This window comes from Neoarius graeffei, chromosome 3 (assembly GCF_027579695.1).
Source record: "Neoarius graeffei isolate fNeoGra1 chromosome 3, fNeoGra1.pri, whole genome shotgun sequence".
NCBI classification, from domain to species: Eukaryota; Metazoa; Chordata; class Actinopteri; order Siluriformes; family Ariidae; genus Neoarius; species Neoarius graeffei.
Genome location: NC_083571.1, coordinates 47,646,332 through 47,668,783, shown reverse-complemented (window position 1 = coordinate 47,668,783; position 22,452 = coordinate 47,646,332). Strand labels below are relative to the sequence as shown.

General features: G+C 43.9%; 1 protein-coding gene across 1 annotated transcript in view; it reads right to left on the bottom strand.

Moving 5' to 3' along the window:
* LOC132882561 (ATP-binding cassette sub-family C member 2-like) overlaps nt 1–22,452 on the bottom strand; it is a 153,401-nt gene that overhangs the window by 100,058 nt on the left and 30,891 nt on the right. The window contains exons 7-12 of the mRNA XM_060915655.1: nt 20,893–21,065; nt 20,470–20,647; nt 16,217–16,471; nt 12,898–12,963; nt 12,403–12,540; nt 1,628–1,774 (exon numbers count right to left, since the gene is read on the bottom strand). Of these exons, the coding sequence (XP_060771638.1) occupies nt 1,628–1,774; nt 12,403–12,540; nt 12,898–12,963; nt 16,217–16,471; nt 20,470–20,647; nt 20,893–21,065 (957 nt within the window). The remainder of the gene's footprint in view (nt 1–1,627; nt 1,775–12,402; nt 12,541–12,897; nt 12,964–16,216; nt 16,472–20,469; nt 20,648–20,892; nt 21,066–22,452) is intronic.

Here is a 22,452-nt window from a genome sequence, read left to right as displayed (position 1 = left end):
TAAAATGTTTGGTCAAGGTAAATCTTGCGAAGAGACATTTTACCCAAATATTAAGTGTGCTGTATGTATATTTTTGACCCTGTATGTATAATTTTGACCCTGTGTTGATTTCAGAAAACCCAAAGAAAATTAAAACTTGTGCACCAAATTCTAGTGTTTTTTTTTTTTATTAAAGCTGTATGCTGTACATTCTGCCACAGAAAAAGAACAGTTCAAAGAAATTACTGAAAGGCCAAATATTGTCATGACATTCATATCCAAGATGAAATTCATGTCACTGTATGTAAACTTCTGACTACAACTTTATATATAGGCAGCATAGTGGTGCAAGTGGTCAGCACTGTCACCTTACAGCAAGAAGGCTGTGGATTCGTGGCCAACGGGGGCCTTTGTATGGAGTCTGCATGTTCTCCCTATGTTTGCGTGGGTTTCCTCCGGGTGCTCCGGTTTCCCCCACAGTCCAAAGACATGAAGGTTAGGTTAACCAGTGGCTCTAAATTGACTGTAAGTGTGAATGTGAGTATGAATGGTTGTTTGTCTCTACGTGTCAGCCTTGTGATGACCTGGCGGCTTGTCCAGGGTGTACCCTGCCTCTCACCCATAGTCAGCTGGGATAGGCTCCAGCTTGCCCCACGACCCTGGACAGGATAAGCGGTTACGGATAATATATATATATATATATATATATATATATATATATATATATATATTACTCTATTGCAGTGAGTGGCAAGAAGAGGGACTGAAAGAAAACTGAGGTATGTGCGCACATTTTGTTTGTGCAACAAAGAAATTAAAACACTGAAAACTGAAAGTGCTGTATTAAACACACACCCCTTTGAGTTTGTTTGCCTGCCTCCCACCTCTTCATTTCCCCATGAACCCCCACATTCCACAAAATAATATGTTTAGTTTTAAATCAAATACAAAATCTGCATACACAGATTTGGAAAGGAATAAGATATTAGCAGTCGCTTTCCAGATATCTACTTTCATGTCAGGGTCCAGGCACTTATGGATGCAAGCACAGGGGAAAGCGGGTGCATCACAAACTGGTAACCAAATCCAGTACAGCAATCTGAAGATGTAGTCAGGGACAGGCAAGGGTCGGTCAATTCACAAACAGAATGTCAGAGGGCAGGCGAGTAATTGTAGTCAGACATAAAAGTAAACATAGTGAAAAGCACTACAAGTCAGGCAGAAAGTCAGAAAGCTCGGTATGATCAGGTATGGGGACACAGAACAATACTTCTCGGTGAGCGTTTGTGAATGCTGGGCTTATATAGGGAAGTAATTATGGGGAAATGGGAAACAGGTGTACTTCCTAGAATTCCGGAGATGAGGGGCACTGTGGTGCTTGGGAAGTGTAGCTCGGAGTGGCCATGTTTGGAGGCTACTCTGAACTCAGGTTTTCAGTGCTATTACTGACATTTAGTTATTTTTCATGTTGAACGATAAAATAGTTATCTTAGTGCTTCTTGGTGCTAGAGAGAATCCATGGAAACCAAAAATGATAATCAGATGACAATGCGAGACACTTCATCTTTTAGATGGCATCACCAGGCTCAGAACTCAGATGTAAAAAAAAAATGCAAGACACCAAAATATCTGTGTGTGTACTGGGTACCTGTACAATGGAAGAAATCAGCATGGGGAGCATGGCCAGAGGGAAACGCAGTAAGTTGAAGAGAGAGATGGCTGTAAAAGCTTTCTGTGCATTTAAGATATTATCTGGACTGACAGACACAAAAACTGCAAAGGACACCAGTGACACCTGCAAAACACATTTCACAGCAACTCAATCAATCGGAGTCATATACGTTTCCTTTGAATTTGTCAGTGGGATCTTTAGGTAATTCAGCACTATTCGACTATTATGAGCACTGACACTATTATGGACGCTTGAATCATGTGAAAAAATCAGTACATTCCATGGAAATTGTTGATTTTTTTTCAACATATTTGAACAAACAAATATTTCACCCTCTTTAATACAGTGACTACAGATAAATAAAGGTGACATACCTGAACAAAACCACAAGGAAAATTAGATTTTCAATCATTTATTCAACAAAATTATCAATATTTGTAATATTCATCTGTGGAGAAAGTACAGTGGTGCTTGAAAGTTTGTGAACCCTTTAGAATTTTCTATATTTCTGCATAAATATGACCTAAAACAACATCAGATTTTCACACAAGTCCTAAAAGTAGATAAAGAGAACCCAGTTAAACAAATGAGACAAAATATTAGACTTGGTAATTTATTTATTGAGGAAAATGATCCAATATTACATATCTGTGAGTGGCAAAAGTATGTGAACCTTTGCTTTCAGTATCTGGTGTGACCCCCTTGTGCAGCAATAACTGCAACTAAACATTTCTGGGAACTGTTGATCAGTCCTGCACACCGGCTTGGAGGAATTTTAGCCCATTCCTCTGTGCAGAGCAGCTTCAACTCTGGGATGTTGGTGGGTTTCCTCACATGAACTGCTCGCTTCAGGTCCTTCCACAACATTTTGACTGGCTTAAGGTCAGGACTTTGACTTGGCCATTCCAAAACATTAACTTTATTCTTCTTTAACCATACTTTGGTAGACCGACTTGTGTGCTTAGGGTCGTTGTCTTGCTGCATGACCCACCTTCTCTTGAGATTCAGTTCATGGACAGATGTCCTGACATTTTCCTTCAGAATTTGCTGGTATAATTCAGAATTTGGTGTGACCCAGATGGACTCCTCCAGTTTGCATATTGCAAAGGCAATATTGATGATGCAAAAATCTTCATCACAGACACCACACATAAACACCTGGAATTCCCAAACACTTCATCCAGACTTTTGTTTGCTGACTTCTCCTCTGCATTTAACACCCTGCAGCCTCACATTCTCGCAGAGAAACTCACCGCTTGTTTTGGACTAAATGACCAGCTAATCCTATGGATATGTAATAGACTTTCTCACCAACAGGTCACAGAGAGTGCTGGTCAATAACACCTTCTCAGACCTCCTTCACATCTCCACCAGCTCCCCACAGGGATGCGTCCTCTCACCTCTGCTCATCACCCTGTACACTGACGACTGCAGGTCCACTCTGTCAAACTGTCGCCTGGTTAAATATGCAGATGACACAGTGCTCTTGTCTCTGCTCTCTGGCCCCTCACTGCACCACAGCTCAGCTCTGCAGGACTTTATGGAGTGGTGTGACAACTCCTGCCTGGAACTGAACTCCAGCAAGACTAAATACATGGTGGTGATATTTAATAACAAGTAGAGTGCTGCTGCAGTCATCACCACCATTTATGGGAAGCCAGTGGAGATCATTGAAGAGTACAAGTACCTGGGCACAATCCTTGTGTGGCAGCGGGGGCGTGGTCAAGCATCGGTCTGTGACAGGAGGGTGGAGCCGGGGAAGGTGAGTGGCAGATTCGCTACACCTGACGGTAATTAACCTGTGTTTTGTGTGTGTTTTCCCAGTAAACCGCTCCCTATTTTAAGAGGCTGAGAGAGAGCAGAGGGAGCGTGACCCGGGAGTGGAGGCTGAGAGTGTGTCTGTGTACTGCGAGTTCTTTTTTAGACTGAAAAGTTTATTAATAAAATACGCTGTTACTACCTCCAAACGTTGTCCTGCCGTCCTCTGTGCTCCACCCACGCATTGTCCGCGCTACAGTGGTGCCGAAACCCGGGAAAAGGTGGAGCACCAGTGCTACAGCTCCATGGAATCCTCCCCGTTCGCGGACTTGGTCCACGCCCTCGCCACGGCTCAGCAGAGCCAGCACCAGGCACTCGTCACGCTCCGAACGGAGCAGGAGCGCCGCTTCGAAGCCCTGGTGCTGGCTCAACAGGAAGATCGAGAGGCGTTCCGGCGGCTCCTCGCGTCGGCGGGGTCCACCAGCGCCCCGGCCACGGGCCCGTCTCCCCTCACTGTGACCAAGATGGGCCCGCAGGACGACCCCGAGGCTTTCATCACCTTGTTCGAGCAGGTCGCCGAAGCCTTGGGGTGGCCGATGGAGCAGCGCGCAGCTGGAGAGCTGCAGAGAGAGACTGGAGAGGCGCAGCTGGCCGCATTACAGCTCCCCGCCGACCGCCGGCTGGCCTACGCTGACCTTCGCCGGGCCGTCCTCCAGCGCGTGGGGCGCACGCCGGAGCAGCAGCGCCAGCGCTTCCGCGCGCTGCGGATGGAGGAAGCCGGCAGCCCGTTCGCGTTTGGCCAGCAGCTCCGGGACGCCTGCTGGCGGTGGCTGAGGGCCGAAGATCGCGACGCCGAGGGAATCATCGACCAGGTGGCGCTGGAACAGTTCGTTGCCCGCTTACCAGCCAGAACCGCGGAGTGGGTCCAGTGCCACCGCCCGGCGTCGCTGGATCAGGCCGTAGGACTGGCGGAGGATCATCTGGCGGCTGTACCGGCGGCAGGACAACGGATGACATCGTCTTCTGTCTCCTCTTCTCTCTCTCTGTCTTCCCCCCCTCCTCCCGTGTCCCGTCCTCGCCCCATTCCCCCACCACGGAGGCGGGGGCCGGCCCCACCCCAGCCGGCCCGCTGCACCCGTGGTGCCCTCCCGTTTCTCCCTTCTGTGTCTGTCTCTCCCCCCCCTCAGGTGAGTGAGCCCCAGAACACAGTTGCAGAGGGGAGGCCCGGGCCGGTTTGCTGGCGCTGCGGGGAACCGGGCCACCTGCAGCAACAATGTGCAGCGATGGAGGTGGGGGCGGTGGTGCGGATTCCCGACGCGCCAGAGGCTGCCCTCGATCGGGCCGGAGCGTATCGCATACCGGTAAGTGTACAAGGGGCTACATATCAGGCGTTGGTGGATTCAGGCTGCAATCAGACCTCGATCCGCCAAAGCCTGGTGCAAGACGAGGCATTGGGGGGAGCACAAGGGGTGAAGGTGTTGTGTGTGCACGGGGATATTCACAGCTACCCGTTGGTGTCGGTCCACATATATTTTAGAGGGGAAAAATCTATAGTGAAGGCGGCGGTTAATCCTCGCCTTACCCACTCTTTGATCTTGGGGACCGATTGGCCGGGATTTCGGGGTTTAATGGCACGCCTAGTAAAGAGTGGGTCCTGCCGGTTGACGGGGGAGGGTCCCGGTGTCGCTTTGGCTGGAGCGGCGGTCGCAGAGCCGTCTACGTCACCTCCGCGACAGGGTGAGGAGCCGCCGGCCCCTCCTCTTTCTATTGGGGAATCCCTCGTGGATTTCCCACTGGAACAATCGCGAGACGAGACTCTGCGACACGCGTTTGACCAAGTGAGAGTAATCGATGGTCAAACGCTCCAGCCGAACGCCACCCCGTCCTTCCCCTATTTTTCCATTTTGAAGGATAGATTATATCGAGTGACGCAGGACACTCAGACGAAAGAGCGAGTCACCCAGTTATTAATTCCAAAGAGCCGCCGGGAATTGGTATTCCAGGCGGCCCACTTTAATCCCATGGCCGGACACCTCGGGCAGGATAAGACACTCGCCCGGATAATGGCCCGATTCTATTGGCCGGGGATTCGCGGCGACGTCCGTAAGTGGTGTACGGCGTGCCGCGAATGCCAGTTAGTAAATCCAGCGGCCATTCCAAAAGCGCCCTTGCGCCCCCTACCATTAATCGAGACCCCGTTCGAAAGAATTGGGATGGATCTCGTTGGGCCATTAGATCGGTCAACACGAGGGTACCGCTTTATATTAGTCCTGGTGGACTATGCAACGCGATACCCGGAAGCGGTGCCTCTTCGCAATATCTCAGCACGCAGTATTGCAGAGGCCCTCTTCCACGTCATCTCCCGGGTTGGAATCCCGAAAGAGATTCTGACTGACCAAGGCACCTCGTTTATGTCACGAACACTGAGCGAACTGTATGGGCTACTAGGTATTAAGCCGATCCGCACCAGCGTTTATCATCCACAGACGGACGGTTTAGTTGAACGGTTCAATCGCACCCTCAAGAATATTATTAAAAAATTCGTAAGTGAGGACGCACGTAACTGGGATAAGTGGCTCGAACCCTTGTTGTTTGCAGTGCGAGAGGTCCCCCAAGCCTCCACGGGGTTTTCCCCGTTTGAATTATTATACGGGCGTAAGCCGCGCGGCATCTTAGATGTACTGCGGGAAAATTGGGAGGAGGGACCTTCACAGAGCAAAAACGAAATTCAGTACGTTATGGATCTGCGCGCAAAACTCCACACGCTCACCCACCTAACTCAGGAGAATTTGCGGCAGGCCCAGGAACGGCAAGTCCGCCTGTACAACAAGGGCACGCGCCTTAGAGAGTTCACTCCGGGAGAGAAGGTACTCGTCCTGTTGCCCACGTCGAGCTCCAAATTAATCGCCAAGTGGCAAGGACCCTTTGAGGTCACACAGCGAGTCGGGGACGTCGACTACGAGGTTAGGCGAACGGACAGGGAGGGGGCGCTACAGATCTACCACCTCAATCTGCTGAAACTCTGGAATGAGGAGGTCCCCGTGGCGTTGGTGTCGGTAGTTCCGGAGAAGGCGGAGCTGGGGCCGGAGGTCCCCAAAGGGTCATTGGCATCACGTACCTCTCCGGTCCCCTGTGGAAACCACCTCTCCCCGACCCAACTCGCGGAGGTCGCCCAGTTGCAGGCCGAGTTTTCGGATGTGTTCTCGCCCCTGCCCGGTCGCACGAACCTCATAGAACACCACATAGAGACGCCCCCGGGGGTGGTAGTGCGTAGCCGCCCTTATAGACTACCCGAACACAAAAAAAAGGTGGTTCGGGAAGAACTTCAGGCCATGCTCGAAATGGGCATCGTCGAGGAGTCCCACAGTGACTGGAGCAGCCCAGTGGTCTTGGTTCCCAAGGCCGACAGGTCGGTCCGGTTCTGTGTGGACTATAGAAAAGTCAACGCGGTGTCTAAATTCGACGCATACCCAATGCCTCGTATTGATGAGCTGCTCGATCGACTAGGCACGGCTCGCTTTTACTCGACACTGGATTTGACGAAGGGATATTGGCAGATCCCCTTGACTCCATTATCCCGAGAGAAAACGGCCTTTTCCACACCGTTCGGCTTACACCAGTTCGTCACACTTCCGTTTGGGCTGTTTGGGGCGCCCGCTACGTTTCAGCGGCTGATGGACCGGGTCCTCCGGCCGCACGCCACCTATGCGGCCGCGTACCTAGACGACATCATCATTTATAGCAATGACTGGCAGCGGCACCTGCAACACCTGAGGGCCGTCCTTAGGTCGCTGAGGCGGGCGGGACTCACTGCCAACCCGAAGAAGTGTGCGATTGGGCGGGTGGAAGTACGGTATCTGGGCTTCCACTTGGGCAACGGGCAGGTGCGTCCCCAAATTAATAAGACTGCAGCGATTGCGGCCTGCCCGAGGCCCAAGACCAAAAAGGGGGTGAGACAGTTCCTGGGGCTGGCTGGCTACTATCGTAGGTTTATACCTAATTATTCGGACGTCACCAGCCCGCTGACTGACCTCACTAAAAAGGGGGCACCAGATCCGGTCCAGTGGACGGAGCAGTGCCAGCGGGCTTTCTCTGAGGTAAAGGCTGCACTGTGTGGGGGGCCACTCTTACACTCCCCTGACTTCTCTCTCCCTTTTTTGTTGCAGACGGATGCGTCGGACAGAGGGCTGGGGGCCGTTTTGTCCCAGCAGGTGGAGGGGGAGGACCGCCCAGTCCTATACATCAGCCGCAAGCTGCCAGTGCGTGAGGGGCGCTACAGCACCATTGAGAAGGAGTGCCTGGCGATCAAGTGGGCGGTCCTCGCCCTCCGTTACTACCTGCTGGGGCGCTCTTTCACCCTCTGTTCGGACCACGCGCCCCTCCAGTGGCTCCACCGCATGAAGGATGCCAATGCGCGGATCACCCGTTGGTATCTGGCACTCCAACCCTTCAACTTCAAGGTGGTCCACAGGCCGGGGGCGCAGATGGTCGTGGCGGACTTCCTCTCCCGTCAAGGGGGGGGGGAGTCGGCTGCGGGCCGGACGGGCGCCCGGCCTGAGTCGGGCGGTGGGGGTATGTGGCAGCGGGGGCGTGGTCAAGCATCGGTCTGTGACAGGAGGGTGGAGCCGGGGAAGGTGAGTGGCAGATTCGCTACACCTGACGGTAATTAACCTGTGTTTTGTGTGTGTTTTCCCAGTAAACCGCTCCCTATTTTAAGAGGCTGAGAGAGAGCAGAGGGAGCGCGACCCGGGAGTGGAGGCTGAGAGTGTGTCTGTGTACTGCGAGTTCTTTTTTAGACTGAAAAGTTTATTAATAAAATACGCTGTTACTACCTCCAAACGTTGTCCTGCCGTCCTCTGTGCTCCACCCACGCATTGTCCGCGCTACACCTTGATAATCAACTCAAATTTGCCTCCAACACAGAGGAGATCCTTAGGAAGTGCCATCAGCGGCAGTACCTTCTGAGGAAGCCTACGTCCTTTGGGGTCAGCAAGGATATTCTTACTACTTTCTACTACTCCTTCACTGAGAGTATAATGACATTTTCCATAACCTGCTGGTTCCACTCCCTTAGCCTCCAGAACAAAAACCACCTGCAGAGCACAGTCAAGGTGTGCTCTAAAATTATTGGACTCCCTCTTAGGTCACTCTCAACTCTCTGTGAGCAACAGACAGTAAACTCAGTAGGAAGGATTCTTCAGGACCCTTCACATGTCCTGGTCCTTGCATTTGAGTGGCTCCCCTCTGGACACCAGCTCCATTGCCCGAGCTGCCGAACACAGGGGAAAAGAGCTTTGTCCCCAGAGCTGTTCAGCTCCTCAACTCTCTGTCATCCTTGTCCCTTTATTCACCCCACCAACCCCTTCCCCCCTCTCCACATGCACTCTAACCTGTCTGGTGCACTAACCACCCCCTCTGTACACATACCACTTTATATATAGACTCTGCTACCATTGATCCTTCTACCTCATAAGCAAATTGCACCACACTGTATTTTTGTATATACTGCTTTTTAAATTTTTTTTAAATTATCATATTTATACCTATTGTACTACTGTACAATTATTTCTCCACATATTGCCACCTTCCACACTGTCATAATTTTTATGTTTCATGTTTGTTTTGTTTTTTATTTATATGTGTTTAACTGTGTTTTCTGCATGCCTTTTAAATTGCCCCTAGGGGACAAATAAAGTGTTTTGAATTGAATTTGAATTGAATTGAATTTGCTGAGGTGACCAGTCTTGGACAAATTGGCAGTTGTTTGAAATCTATGCCACTTGTAGATGATTTTCTTTACAGTGGAATAATATATTTCTAATAATTTAAATCCCTTGCCAGACTCATAGGCAACAAAAACCTTTTTTCTGATGGCCTTGGAGAGCTCTTTAGATCCTGGCATGATGATGCCACACACTTCGATAGCAAAGAGAACACCAGATTCTAGATATCAGGTTTAAATAAGACAGGTTCCACTTGATAGGTGGCACGGTGGTGTAGTAGTTAGCACTGTCGCCTCACAGCAAGAAGGTTCTGGGTTCGAGTCCAGTGTCCGATGAGGGTCTTTCTGTGTGGAGTTTGCATGTTCTCCCTGTGTCTGCGTGGGTTTCCTCCCAGTGCTCCGATTTCCCCCACAGTCCAAAGACATGCAGGTTAGGCTAATAGACCCCTTCGCAGTAAATGTCATTCATACGTAAGCAGAAATTGCGCGCGCAGCCTGGACTCAAAAAAGACTCAGCGAATGCCTAGTTGTTGTGTTGTCGGGTGTCAGAATCATAGCAGTGATGGGGTTAAAATGTACAGAATTCCAGCAGGATCTCACCCATTCCAAAAAAATCGCCGACGTCTACGGCTACAAGCCTTCAAACGTGTAGACTGGGATGAAAGCACTATCAAAAATGCGCGGGTTTGCAGCACCCACTTCATCACAGGTAAGATCAGGCTATTTATTAAATCTTTCTTTTTTATTCTTTCTAGTCTTCGTTTATTGATGTAGCAAAATACTTTGGTAACGTTTGTCTGATTAGCTGGGTCATAGTTACACAATGTAATGAATATTGTTAGCATGTTAACTTAGCTTTGCATGCAATTTTGTTTGTAGGAGAGGTCTCGCTTGACTCAAGCAGTCCAGATTTTGTGCCATCATTATTTGTGTATGCCGAAAATCACAATTTTAAAGCAAGGATGGAAAGGTAAAATTGGGTGCCCTCACTCTAAATGCCAACTTATGTTGACTGCTCTAACCTAGCTCCCACCCCGTTCAATTTCATTTCTGGTCTCTGCCTCTCGCTTTTTACGCAGCTCTGATTTCTCTTAGCTGCACTCTTTACACTATCATTCCTTTCATGCCATTACCTCCTGCAAATTGCTGTTTAGTGTTGGTATTTGCTGTTGTAGCTAAAGCTAAAGGTACAAGTATATATCTGGCCATTGTATACCAGGGAACTTACTAACATCGTCCGTCCACTCTTTAATTAAATACGGATCCGGTAGGCGATGTCCACTTGTTAGAGTTAACTTATTTATGTAGCATTCTTGATCTTGTAACGACAATTGTTTTGCATAATCTGACAGCTCATAATGCCGGTCTATGGGCAGCGCCATTGTTTCTGAGTCCAGGCTGCGCGCGCATCCTGGCAATGGTCAGTTTGTTTACAAACATGCGAAGGGGTCTATAAGTGGCTCTAAATTGACCGTGAGTGTGAATGGTTGTTTGTCTCTATGTGTCAGCCCTGTGATGACCTGGTGACTTGTCCAAGGTGTACCCCGCCTCTTGCCCATGATCAGCTGGGATGGACTCCAGCTTGCCCGTGACCTTGCACAGGATAAGCAGTTACAGATAATGGATGGATAGATGGAAGGTTCCACCTGCACCTCCACCTGCAGGAGGTTCTAATCAATGGCACCTAATCTAGAACACTTGATCATTTACATTTTTAAAATAACAAATCAGTCCTCAACACCAATCAATCATTCACCCTTTGGGGTCGAGAGCTTCAATTGTCACCTTACTCAGTCACACCGGCATCAGAGCACTGAGTGCCCACTTATACATTCATAAAAGACTGATCACATGGTAATGGCATGATGATCACTTTCACTCTTTTGGTTTTGATTGGTTTCTTTTTCGCGGTGGGAACGCCCACCGTAAACAGGATAAAATCTGTCAGCCATAGTTTAGGCTATTTGGAGGTAAAACTTGTTGCGAGATGGCATCCTGATTTTATGTGCTTTGGATGATTCAGGACAGCGATTCAATCCATGATTCATTTCATGATAGAGAACAGTGATTTAATTTCAGGACAGTGAATCAATTCAATCTTGAGAACTGTGACACTGATGATGAGCGGTGCCTTTTTTTTTTTACTTCGACTCTAAACAGCCGAAGATCAACTTGAATAAGTGTATTCAAATACTCAAATATTTCTTCTATTTATTATGAGCAGATCAGTTGATACGTGTGTGCTGTTATGCATGCACAGGAAAAATGACTGAGCAATTTTTCCAGAGTTAAAAGTATTTTCCTCAAAAATAGTTAGTTTTGCTCTATTTTGAGTTTAGAGAGTAAAATCTGGAGTTGGAGTGGGAGCAAAATGACAGAGTAATTCTGTAACAGAGTAGGTTGTGGCTCTGAACTGAGTAAAATAGTACAATAGTAAATTTCAAGACACACTGAATAGAGTCAAATACCAAAATAAAGTCAAGTATGAGATAAATGAAGATGTTGTAAAAAGCAGTTTTAGAACTGTGTTGGAATGTGTGGAAAAACATGACCTTACCCATTGTGATGAACTGTTTTGATCACTTGACCTGATGGGATTAAGAGTTGGCAGTGGAAGGGGTTTTCACTTTTCTCATTGAATGGAATGAAAATTTTTACTCTTCTCATTGAATACCCCTCCCACTGCTAACCTTTTATGTGAAAACAATTGGACATAAGTTATGATGGTCAGTTAATTATCCAAATCAATGGAGCAGATTTAAGTTTTTGTGCTTGATACATTCCTAAGACTGAACAGAATCACCTCAAGTGACCAAAACGGTTCATCACAATGGGTAAGGTCATGTTTTTTCACACATTCCAACACAGTTCTAAAATTGCTTTTTACAACATCTTCATTTAGCTGTTATTTTTTAAAAGTACAATCATAACATACCTACTCCATAGATATTATTGTAGCTGAACTTGTGCTGAATACAAAAAAGTCATATGACTTTGAAAATACTGCTTAGATTTGTTGAAATTGACAACAAAATCAGAGCATGCCAAAATCATTAGAGTGCCAGAAAATACCCTCAGACCCCAGAGGGTTAAAATGATTATATAAAATAAATAATATAATTAAAAACTATACTAAGAATAATGGCCTTTTCCTTTCTTGCAATATTATTCATTAAGAGACTGCCTACTTGCAATAAGAGCAAAGAATACATTCATGTGCACTATAAGCAGATGAGAAATGTGAATCCTGTTTGAATTCCATGGCACCCACCAGAGCTGGAGCACAGGAGAAGATGAAGGTGGAGATGGATGACAGGTAGGCAACCTTCCTCATCACCTTCAACTCCTTCTCTCTAACATCCTGAACCTGAGCCTGGAAAGAGTGCTCCCAAGCGTAAAGCTTAAGAATCTACAAAACAATTGAGGGATTTATAAAGTTAAAGTCAAGGACAAAGGAAAGAAACACTCAAGAATTCTCCAGGCATTGACACAGTTGCAGGTGGGTGCAACAGAAAAGCAGCCCTCAGCTTGACATTTCAACCACCATTGTTGCTTCACACCCTTTTAATTAACATATTCATAATGCAGTCATCTTGTAAACAACCTGACACAATATGACCAAATTTCTGAACTGAAGCCATGGCCACTGTTATGGTTCAGGGATTTGTTATTGTGTATTAACTTGAAGGTTCTGAAATACCAAGCTTCCTCTCCAGGACTGTATAATTAGCAGCTGATTCTGTGTGGTGTAAAAGAAACTGCCTACCTTGATGCCGTTCAAGATTTCAGTAATTATTTTCAGGCGTTTATCTTTAAACTTCATGTTTTCCATCTGAAAATGAAAAATCAAAAAATGATATTGAGAGTGAAAAAAGGAAGCAATGGATCTTTTATCAAGCTGGAAGCTGTCTAAGGGATGGCACCGTGGTGCAGTGGTTACTGTTACCTCACAGCAAGCAGGCTCTGGCATCAAACCTGTGGGTCGACTGGGGCCTTTCTGTGTGGCATTTGAACACTCACTGGCCACTTTAATAGGAACTTGTTCTTGATTCTAAGATTCCTGTTCTTGGCTGGCAGGAGTGGACCCCAATGTGGTCTTCTGCTGTTGCATGTTGAGATGCTTTTCTGCTCACCATGGTTGTAAAGAGTTGCTATGAGTTACTATAGCCTTCCTGGCAGCTCAAACCAATCTGGCCATTTTCCTCTGACCTCTCTTATCAACAAGGCATTTTCAACACACAGAACTGTCGCTCACTCAATATTTTTTGTTTTTCTGACCATTCTGTCTGTGTAAACTCTAGAGACTGTTGTGTGTGAAAACCCCAGGAGATCAGCAGTTTCTGAAATACTCAAACCACTCCATCTGGTACCAACACCCATGCCACAGTGAAAGTCACACTTTGAAATCACAATGTTTCCCATTCTGATGTTTGAAGTGAGCATTAACTGAAGCTCTTGATTTGTATCTGCATGATTTTATGCATTGTGCTATTGTCAAGGGATTGGCTGATTAGAGAACTGCATAAAACAGCAGGTGGATGGGTGCTCCTAATAAAGTGGCCGGTAAATGCATGCCGTCCTTGTGCCTGCATGGGTTTCCGCCCAGAGTCCAAAGATATGCGGATTAGGCAACTATAAATTGCCCATAGGTTGTTTGTGTGTTAGCCCTGCGATGGACTGGTGATATATCCAGGGTGTGGTCCACCTCTTATCCAATGTCAGAAGGGCTCACCCATGACCCACAATCAATAAGCAGTATGCAAGCTTAATGAATAAATGAAACTATCTAGGAAGGAAGAGACAATAGAGAGCATCCTGCTGTCTAACTGTCTGGTAAGGGAATGGCATAGACAATACAGCGGACAAAACCGAAGATGATCATCACAGTCTCTTTAGCCACCATCGATTTCTATTACAAACACCACCACATCCACAAGGCTTGCGTATGTGGACTTTATGCCGTCCTGTGCACGGTGCTATTGCATTGTTATATATTGCACCAGGATATTTTGTCCTCATTAAACAACACCCCAGCTAGTTAAGATGACTCAGTTAGAATAAACTCAAGACATACTGGATGCTAAATTGTGCATGAATTAATTCTGCAGCAACATCATATAACTCCACACAAAACTTATTTAATTAATTCTGGTCCCTTTGCTTAATATAAAAGCAAAAGTCCACTTAATTCCAGTGTGCTGGTATACAGTGTAAAAGGAGTGTGTTACTTCATTATTTAAGGACCTCACAGTCCTTATACACACACACACACACATATATATGATATTACACGGTGATGCGAAGATATGAAGTTTATCTTTGAGTGGTGAATGTGTTCACAAGTGATCAAATCGAACAAGTGAAAATATATTCAACATGAGAAGATAAACTTCATACATTTGCGCAACTGTGTAAGATTCTTTATATTATATGGACACATCCACAAAAAAATATGCAAGTTAATCAAAAGAATTTTAATTTTGAACCAGTATGCCATTTTGACAATGTATGTCGAGTCAGCAGGAAAACACTGGAAGTAATATCATCGGAGTGAAATATCAGGAATTATTATACACACAGGACACTTTTTAGATGGAATAAAAACATGAATTCTATTCCCTTCTAGCAGGTTTCATTCATTTGGTTTGATAGCATGCAATATTGGTAGCATATCGCTTATCCTACGTGTATTATGTCACTCTACCCAATGGAGAACGAGTGTTGAATATGGTTTATGGTATTGCATGGTTGTCAAGACAACATGACGTCACACATCAGAGATGTAAAAGTTCTGTGCTAGCGAGCGACTGTGACAATTTGTAAACAACTATGGCCACCAGGTTTGCTTCGTTAAATACGGAAGATTTTGAAAGAGTTGAACATTGCGTTGAACACACGTTGAACATCCAAAAGGAACATCCGAAAGGAATGTGTATGTATAATAATAATAATAATAATAATAATAATAATAATAATAATAATATTGGCTGGCTTTTTTTCATGGCATATCAGATATATTCCATTCAGCTAGCATGATATTGAATGAGTTGAAGACAACTCATATCTTCAAAGATCTTCAATTTTTAACTTCATATCTTCAAGCCAATGTGTGATTTTCTTTTTATTATATAGACACATTCACAAACAAAAAGTCCCCAAATTTATCAAAACAATTCATTAATTTCCTCACAAGTGACAGAGATTCATGTCACAGTTTTGGTTCTCCATATCCCGGATGTAGCTCGTATGAAAAACTCCAGTGGTGTTTTGCCCAGTAAAACACTCGTGTCCATATAATATAAGGAGTTATAGTTAAATCCCTAACACTTTATAACACAAGCATTTCATTTCAGGCTAACATGTTATGAAGGCTATGCATATAATGACCTATGCATTCATAACCTATGAACAGAATGCAATATAAGCTAGAAGTGTTTATAATGCATTCGATCGCCAAAACAGTTCTTGTGATGCAGCCTACAAAGGTGCTGAGTGTTATGTGTCATGAACACTGCTTATAATATATAAGGCTCACAATTCATGTAATGTAATGCATCTTCATATATATTTATAACAATGTGTGGAATACCTTATGAATGCTTCATAACATTATAAGAATATGCTCATAGTTCATCATAATTGTGACTTTCATAGAAAGTTACTGATTTGATCATATAAGGATGCATAACACCTTGTGTGTTCATAAGATCATTTTAAGACACTGATATTATAATGCACTATATGGCAGGTTCTGCATTATTACCTGTACGGTAATATGGACACTATTGCTAAGTGTACATCATGTCTTATTGTTGCCTGATATTATGAAGTCATATCCGTATGCTTAGTAAGGTGTTATGCAAGTTGGTATGAGTATAACTACTTATCAGAAATGATACAGATTTATAACTGTATGGCATTATGGATGCACATGATAAATGCATTTATAATTCATTCAACATGAATGTTTCATAGGAAGTGCCATAGCACCAAGAAAATTAACAGTTTGTAGTGCATTTTCATGACATTCAGTGCAGCAATTTCAGACTAAGAATGAGGAAAATGGTAATTGTAAAATGAAGCACCTGGAAAGACTTGGCTTTGGTGGCCAGGAACCCATTAATGGGAACCATAAGCAACATCACCAAGAGACCAGCAAGAACAGAAGGCTCCAATTCAATCCATAGAAATACGATGGACACACAAATCTGGAATGGACACGACCACAACAGGTGGATAAAGTTGGTGATGTCATTGAAGCGCTGAGCATCGGCTGACATCAGATTGACTGTTTCCCCTACAGTGGACTCCTTCCTTGCATTATTAGACATGACCAGTGCCTGAAAGAGACAGCAAGAGCTGTAAAACCTCATAACCAATGCCAGAATAATCCAGTGACTGATAACCTACAAGTTAAAGGTAGACATGGGATTGGTTCAAAAATAATTTTGACTGAGAGTCATACAGGTTACATACACAGGTACAGTGTTGCTTGAAAGTTTGTGAACCCTTTAAAATTTTCTATATTTCTGCATAAATATGACCTAAAACATCATCAGATTTTCACACAAGTCCTAAAAGTAGATAAAGAGAACCCAGTTAAACAAATGAGATAAAAATATTATACTTGGTCATTTATTTATTGAGGAAAATAATCCAATATTACATATCTGTGAGTAGCAAAAGTATGTGAACCTTTGCTTTCAGTATCTGGTGTGACCCCCTTGTGCAGCAATAACTGCAACTAAAGTTTTCCAGTATTTGTTGATGAGTCCTACACACCAGCTTGGAGGAATTTTAGCCCATTCCTCCATACAGAACTGCTTCAACTCTGGGATGTTGGTGGGTTTCCTCACATGAACTGCTCACTTCAGGTCCTTCCAGAACATTTTGATTGGTTTAAGGTCAGGACTTTGACTTGGCCATTCCAAAACATTAACTTTATTCTTCTTTAACAATTCTTTGGTAGAACGACTTTTGTGCTGAGGGTCGTTGTCTTGCTGCATGACCCACCTTCTCTTGAGATTCAGTTCATGGACAGATGTCCTGACATTTTCCTTTAGAATTCGCTGGTATAATTCAGAATTCATTGTTCCATCAATGATGGGAAGCCATCCTGGCCCAGATGCAGCAAAACAGGCCCAAACCATGATACTGTAGAACCACCACCATGTTTGACAAATGGGATAAGGTTCTTATGCTGGAATGCAGTGTTTTCCTTTCTCTAAACATAATGCTTCTCATTTAAACCAAAAAGTTCTATTTTGGTCTCATCCATCCACAAAACATTTTTTCCAATAGCCTTCTGGCTTGTCCACGTGATCTTTAGCAAACTGCAGATGAGAAGCAATGTTCTTTTTGGAGAGCAGTGGCTTTCTCCTTGCAATCCTGCCATGCACACTATTGTTGTTCAGTGTTCTCCTGATGGTGGACTCATGAACATTAGCCAATGTGAGAGAGGCCTTCAGTTGCTTAGAAGTTACCCTGGCGTCCTTTGTGACCTCGCTGACTATTACACGCCTTGCTCTTGGAGTGATCTTTGTTGGTCGACCACTCCTGGGGAGGGTAACAATGGTCTTGAATTTCCTCCATTTGTACACAATCTGTCTGACTGTGGATTGGTGGAGTCCAAACTCTTTAGAGATGGTTTTGTAACCTTTCCCAGCCTGATGAGCATCAACAATGCTTTTTCTGAGGTCCTCAGACATCTCCTTTGTTCGTGCCATGATACACTTCCACAAACATGTGTTGTGAAGATCAGACTTTGATAGATCCCTGTTCTTTAAATAAAACAGGGTGCCCACTCTCACCTGATTGTCACCCAATTGATTGAAAACACCTGACTCTAATTTCACCTTCAAATTAACTGCTAATCCTAGAGGTTCACATACTGTTGCCACTCACAGATATGTAATATTGGATCATTTTCCTCAATAAATAAATGACCAAGTATAATATTTTTGTCTCATTTGTTTAACTGGGTTCTCTTTATCTACTTTTAGGACTTGTGTGAAAATCTGATGATGTTTTAGGTCATATTTATGCAGAAATATCGAAAATTCTAAAGGGTTCACAAACTTTCAAGCACCACTGTAAGCCCACAAAATACCTCCATATTTCCCTCACCCGCAAGGTAAATGGCACGAGTCAGTGGGGCAAGGTATTGTAATCAGTTTGTTTGTTTGTTTGTGTGTTTGTGTCTGTCTGCCTGTTAACAATCTAGTGTCTAGACGGTTGCACCGATTGACTTCAAATTTTCAGGGTAGGTGGGCAATGGTCCATAGATAACCTGTTTAAATTTTGGGGGTAACTGGGTCAAAGTCACCGGTAAGGTCAAAATCTTTGGGGTTTTTTTTTTTTGTTGCCACTCACAGATATGTAATATTGGATCATTTTCCTCAATAAATAAATGACCAAGTATAATATTTTTGTCTCATTTGTTTAACTGGGTTTTTTTAATCTACTTTTAGACTTGTGTGAAAATCTGATGATGATTTAGGTCATATTTATGCAGAAATATAGAAAATTCCAAAGGGTTCATAAACTTTCAAGCACCACTGTAGATTACTAGCTATTAATCTTAAAATTTCTCAAATTAGAAGGTGTCTCCAAACTTTTGACTAGCCCTGTATACTATATATTACTGGTATTATATATAATGAATTCATAAATAAATGAACTATTATAGAAATTGGGGCGGCACGGTGGTGTAGTGGTTAGCGCTGTCGCCTCACAGCAAGAAGGTCCTGGGTTCGAGCCCCGGGGCCGGCGAGGGCCTTTCTGTGTGGAGTTTGCATGTTCTCCCCGTGTCCGCGTGGGTTTCCTCCGGGTGCTCCGGTTTCCCCCGCAGTCCAAAGACATGCAGGTTAGGTTAACTGGTGACTCTAAATTGACCGTAGGTGTGAATGTGAGTGTGAATGGTTGTCTGTGTCTATGTGTCAGCCCTGTGATGACCTGGCGACTTGTCCAGGGTGTACCCCGCCTTTCGCCCATAGTCAGCTGGGATAGGCTCCAGCTTGCCCGCGACCCTGTAGAAGGATAAAGCGGCTAGAGATAATGAGATGAGATTATAGAAATTGATGTTCTTAAACAAGCAAGCATGCAAACAAACAACCTGAGTAAATAGTGCATGTTTAATTTAAGTGGAACATAATTTTTCCATAATAATTTAGTTTTATCATAATGGACTTTAATTTAATGCCAGAAATACTGGTTTTGCTTCTTAAACTACACATTCATTTGATAATTCCCTTGCCTGGCATGGAGTCCACCAGGGGGTGAGGTATTTTTTTGGTGGGGTTTCTGTTTGTTTGTTTCTTTGTTGCTGTTGTTTTTGTTAGCAACATTACCGGAAAATGGCTGGATCAGTCTTCATGAAACTTTCAGGATAGATGGGCATTGGTCTCAAATAGAACCTCCAATACTTTGAGGGTCATCTGGTCGAGGTCAAGGTCACCAAAAAGGTCAAAATATTTTTTTTTGCAACATCTCTCTTCATATTCATCATATTTACTTCAAACCAATTCCAAAATGTTCATCTTTCAATTCTGCTTCCATTGATATGCTACATGATGGGGTATCTCATAGTTTTTTTTTTAGCAGTTGAAGTCAAATATCAGGGAGGTCAAGGTCATTGCTAAAATTTGCATATTTTCTATTATAACTCGAAAACGGTTCGCGATAGAGAGATGTTGACCATTATCAACATATAGAAAGTCAGATATGGGCTTTCATTTGACACCATGACCTTTGACCTTGTTTGTTTGTTTGTTTGTTTGTTTGTGTGCCTGTCTGTTAACAATCTAGCGTCTCGACGGTTGCACCGATTGACTTCAAATTTTCAGGGTAGGTGGGCAATGGTCCCTAGATTACCTGATTAAATTTTGGGGGTAATGGGGTCAAGGTCACCAGAAAGGTCAACCTTTCAGTCAAAATAACATTTTCCATTATAAGTCAAAAACAGTTGCTGATAGACAGATGTTTACTATTATGAGCATATAGGAACTTCCATATGGCCTTTCATTTGGCACCATGACCTTTGACCTTGAATGATTTTGAAATGTCAAACTCAAGGTCATGGATTTTCATAGGACTATAACCTGACAGCTGATGATTGAGAAATATTACCATTATCAACATATATGTATAAAATAAGTGCTGCCGGACGAGGTTTGTTTTGCCTGGTAACACTTGTTCCCTTTTTATTTGCATTTCTGGAAAACAAGGTGCTCGGGGAGGAAAAAAAAAAACCCTACCAAAGCACACAGTGTAAAAAACCCCACATTCCTGAAGTTCAACTAAAATGACATAAAAATGTTTCAATAATTTTTTTTCGTACCTTCTTATACACCATTGCCATGATAGCTGTGCGTACTTGCATACCCAGAGCAAAACAGCGTGCAAAATACTGTTGGAGGAACAAGGACTGAAAAATTGCTACAAGCAAGAGCAGTACAGCATAAACGTAACCCCACCATGCATAAATGGATTTGTCCTGAGTGAAGGATATCATGGCCCTGTGACAAAAAAAATAAAATAAAATAATAATAATAATAATAATAATAATAATAATAATTTCATGGGAAATCACCAGAACATCAAAACCAAGCTAAAAACATTGGCAAGCTATCATAAAAATTGAACACTCACTCTACATGCAAGTGGCATTTTATTAAAGCTTTATAAAACATAACCTAAAAGCAAAACAATCTTTTTGAAACTTTAGATGTATGGAAACCATTTAGAAAATCAATGGACTCACTTGAGCAGCTGTGGACTCACAAATGAAAGAAGGTCTTGTAACAGTTTGAAGATCGCAGACTCGATAAGTACCCATTTAAAGGTTTTCATAATAGTGGGCACCAGCCAGGACTCAGGATAATTTGAAGCACTGTCCTTTTTGTTCTTCTTTTCTGCCTCTTCTCCTCTTCCTTCCTAATCGCAAAAATAAAAGCAAAGGTCAAATGAAGATGATCTCTCTGACTGTAAACTGCTGAAAAGAGCAAATATGACAGGTTAATTTTGCCATACAAACAATTACTGTAGACTTATATTAAACATTGTGAATTGTGCTCAGTGTCACTCTGTGGGCATGTTTTTTTTTTTTAAGTCATAATACGAACAATTGTTGCCTGGCAAAAGAAACCTCGCCCGGCAGCACTTATATGCTCCTAATAGTAAACATCTGTCTATCGCCAACTGTTTGAGATATAATGGATATGTTATTTTGACTGATGACCTTGACACCCCCGACCTTTAACCCCCAACCGCTATGGAGACGGTCCCATCATGCTGCATAGAGTTGGAAGCAGAATTGCACATTTTGGTGTTGGTTTGAAGTCAAAATGATGAATTTGAAGAAAGTTATCGCAAAAAAAACCCCCAAAAGATTTTGACCTTACCGGTGACTTTGACCCAGTTACCCCCAAAATTTAAACAGGTTATCTATGGACCATTGCCCACCTACCCTGAAAATTTGAAGTCAATCGGTGCAACCGTCTAGACACTAGATTGTTAACAGGCAGACAGACACAAACACACAAACAAACAAACAAACTGATTACAATACCTTGCCCCACTGACTCGTGCCATTTACCTCGCGGGTGAGGGAAATATGGAGGTATTTTGTGGGCTTACAGTGGTGCTTGAAAGTTTGTGAACCCTTTAGAATTTTCGATATTTCTGCATAAATATGACCTAAAACATCATCAGATTTTCACACAAGTCCTAAAAGTAGATAAAGAGAACCCAGTTAAACAAATGAGACAAAAATATTATACTTGGTCATTTATTTATTGAGGAAAATGATCCAATATTACATATCTGTGAGTGGCAACAGTATGTGAACCTCTAGGATTAGCAGTTAATTTGAAGGTGAAATTAGAGTCAGGTGTTTTCAATCAATTGGGTGACAATCAGGTGAGAGTGGGCACCCTGTTTTATTTAAAGAACAGGGATCTATCAAAGTCTGATCTTCACAACACATGTTTGTGGAAGTGTATCATGGCACGAACAAAGGAGATGTCTGAGGACCTCAGAAAAAGCATTGTTGATGCTCATCAGGCTGGGAAAGGTTACAAAACCATCTCTAAAGAGTTTGGACTCCACCAATCCACAGTCAGACAGATTGTGTACAAATGGAGGAAATTCAAGACCATTGTTACCCTCCCCAGGAGTGGTCGACCAACAAAGATCACTCCAAGAGCAAGGCGTGTAATAGTCAGCGAGGTCACAAAGGATGCCAGGGTAACTTCTAAGCAACTGAAGGCCTCTCTCACATTGGCTAATGTTAATGTTCATGAGTCCACCATCAGGGGAACAC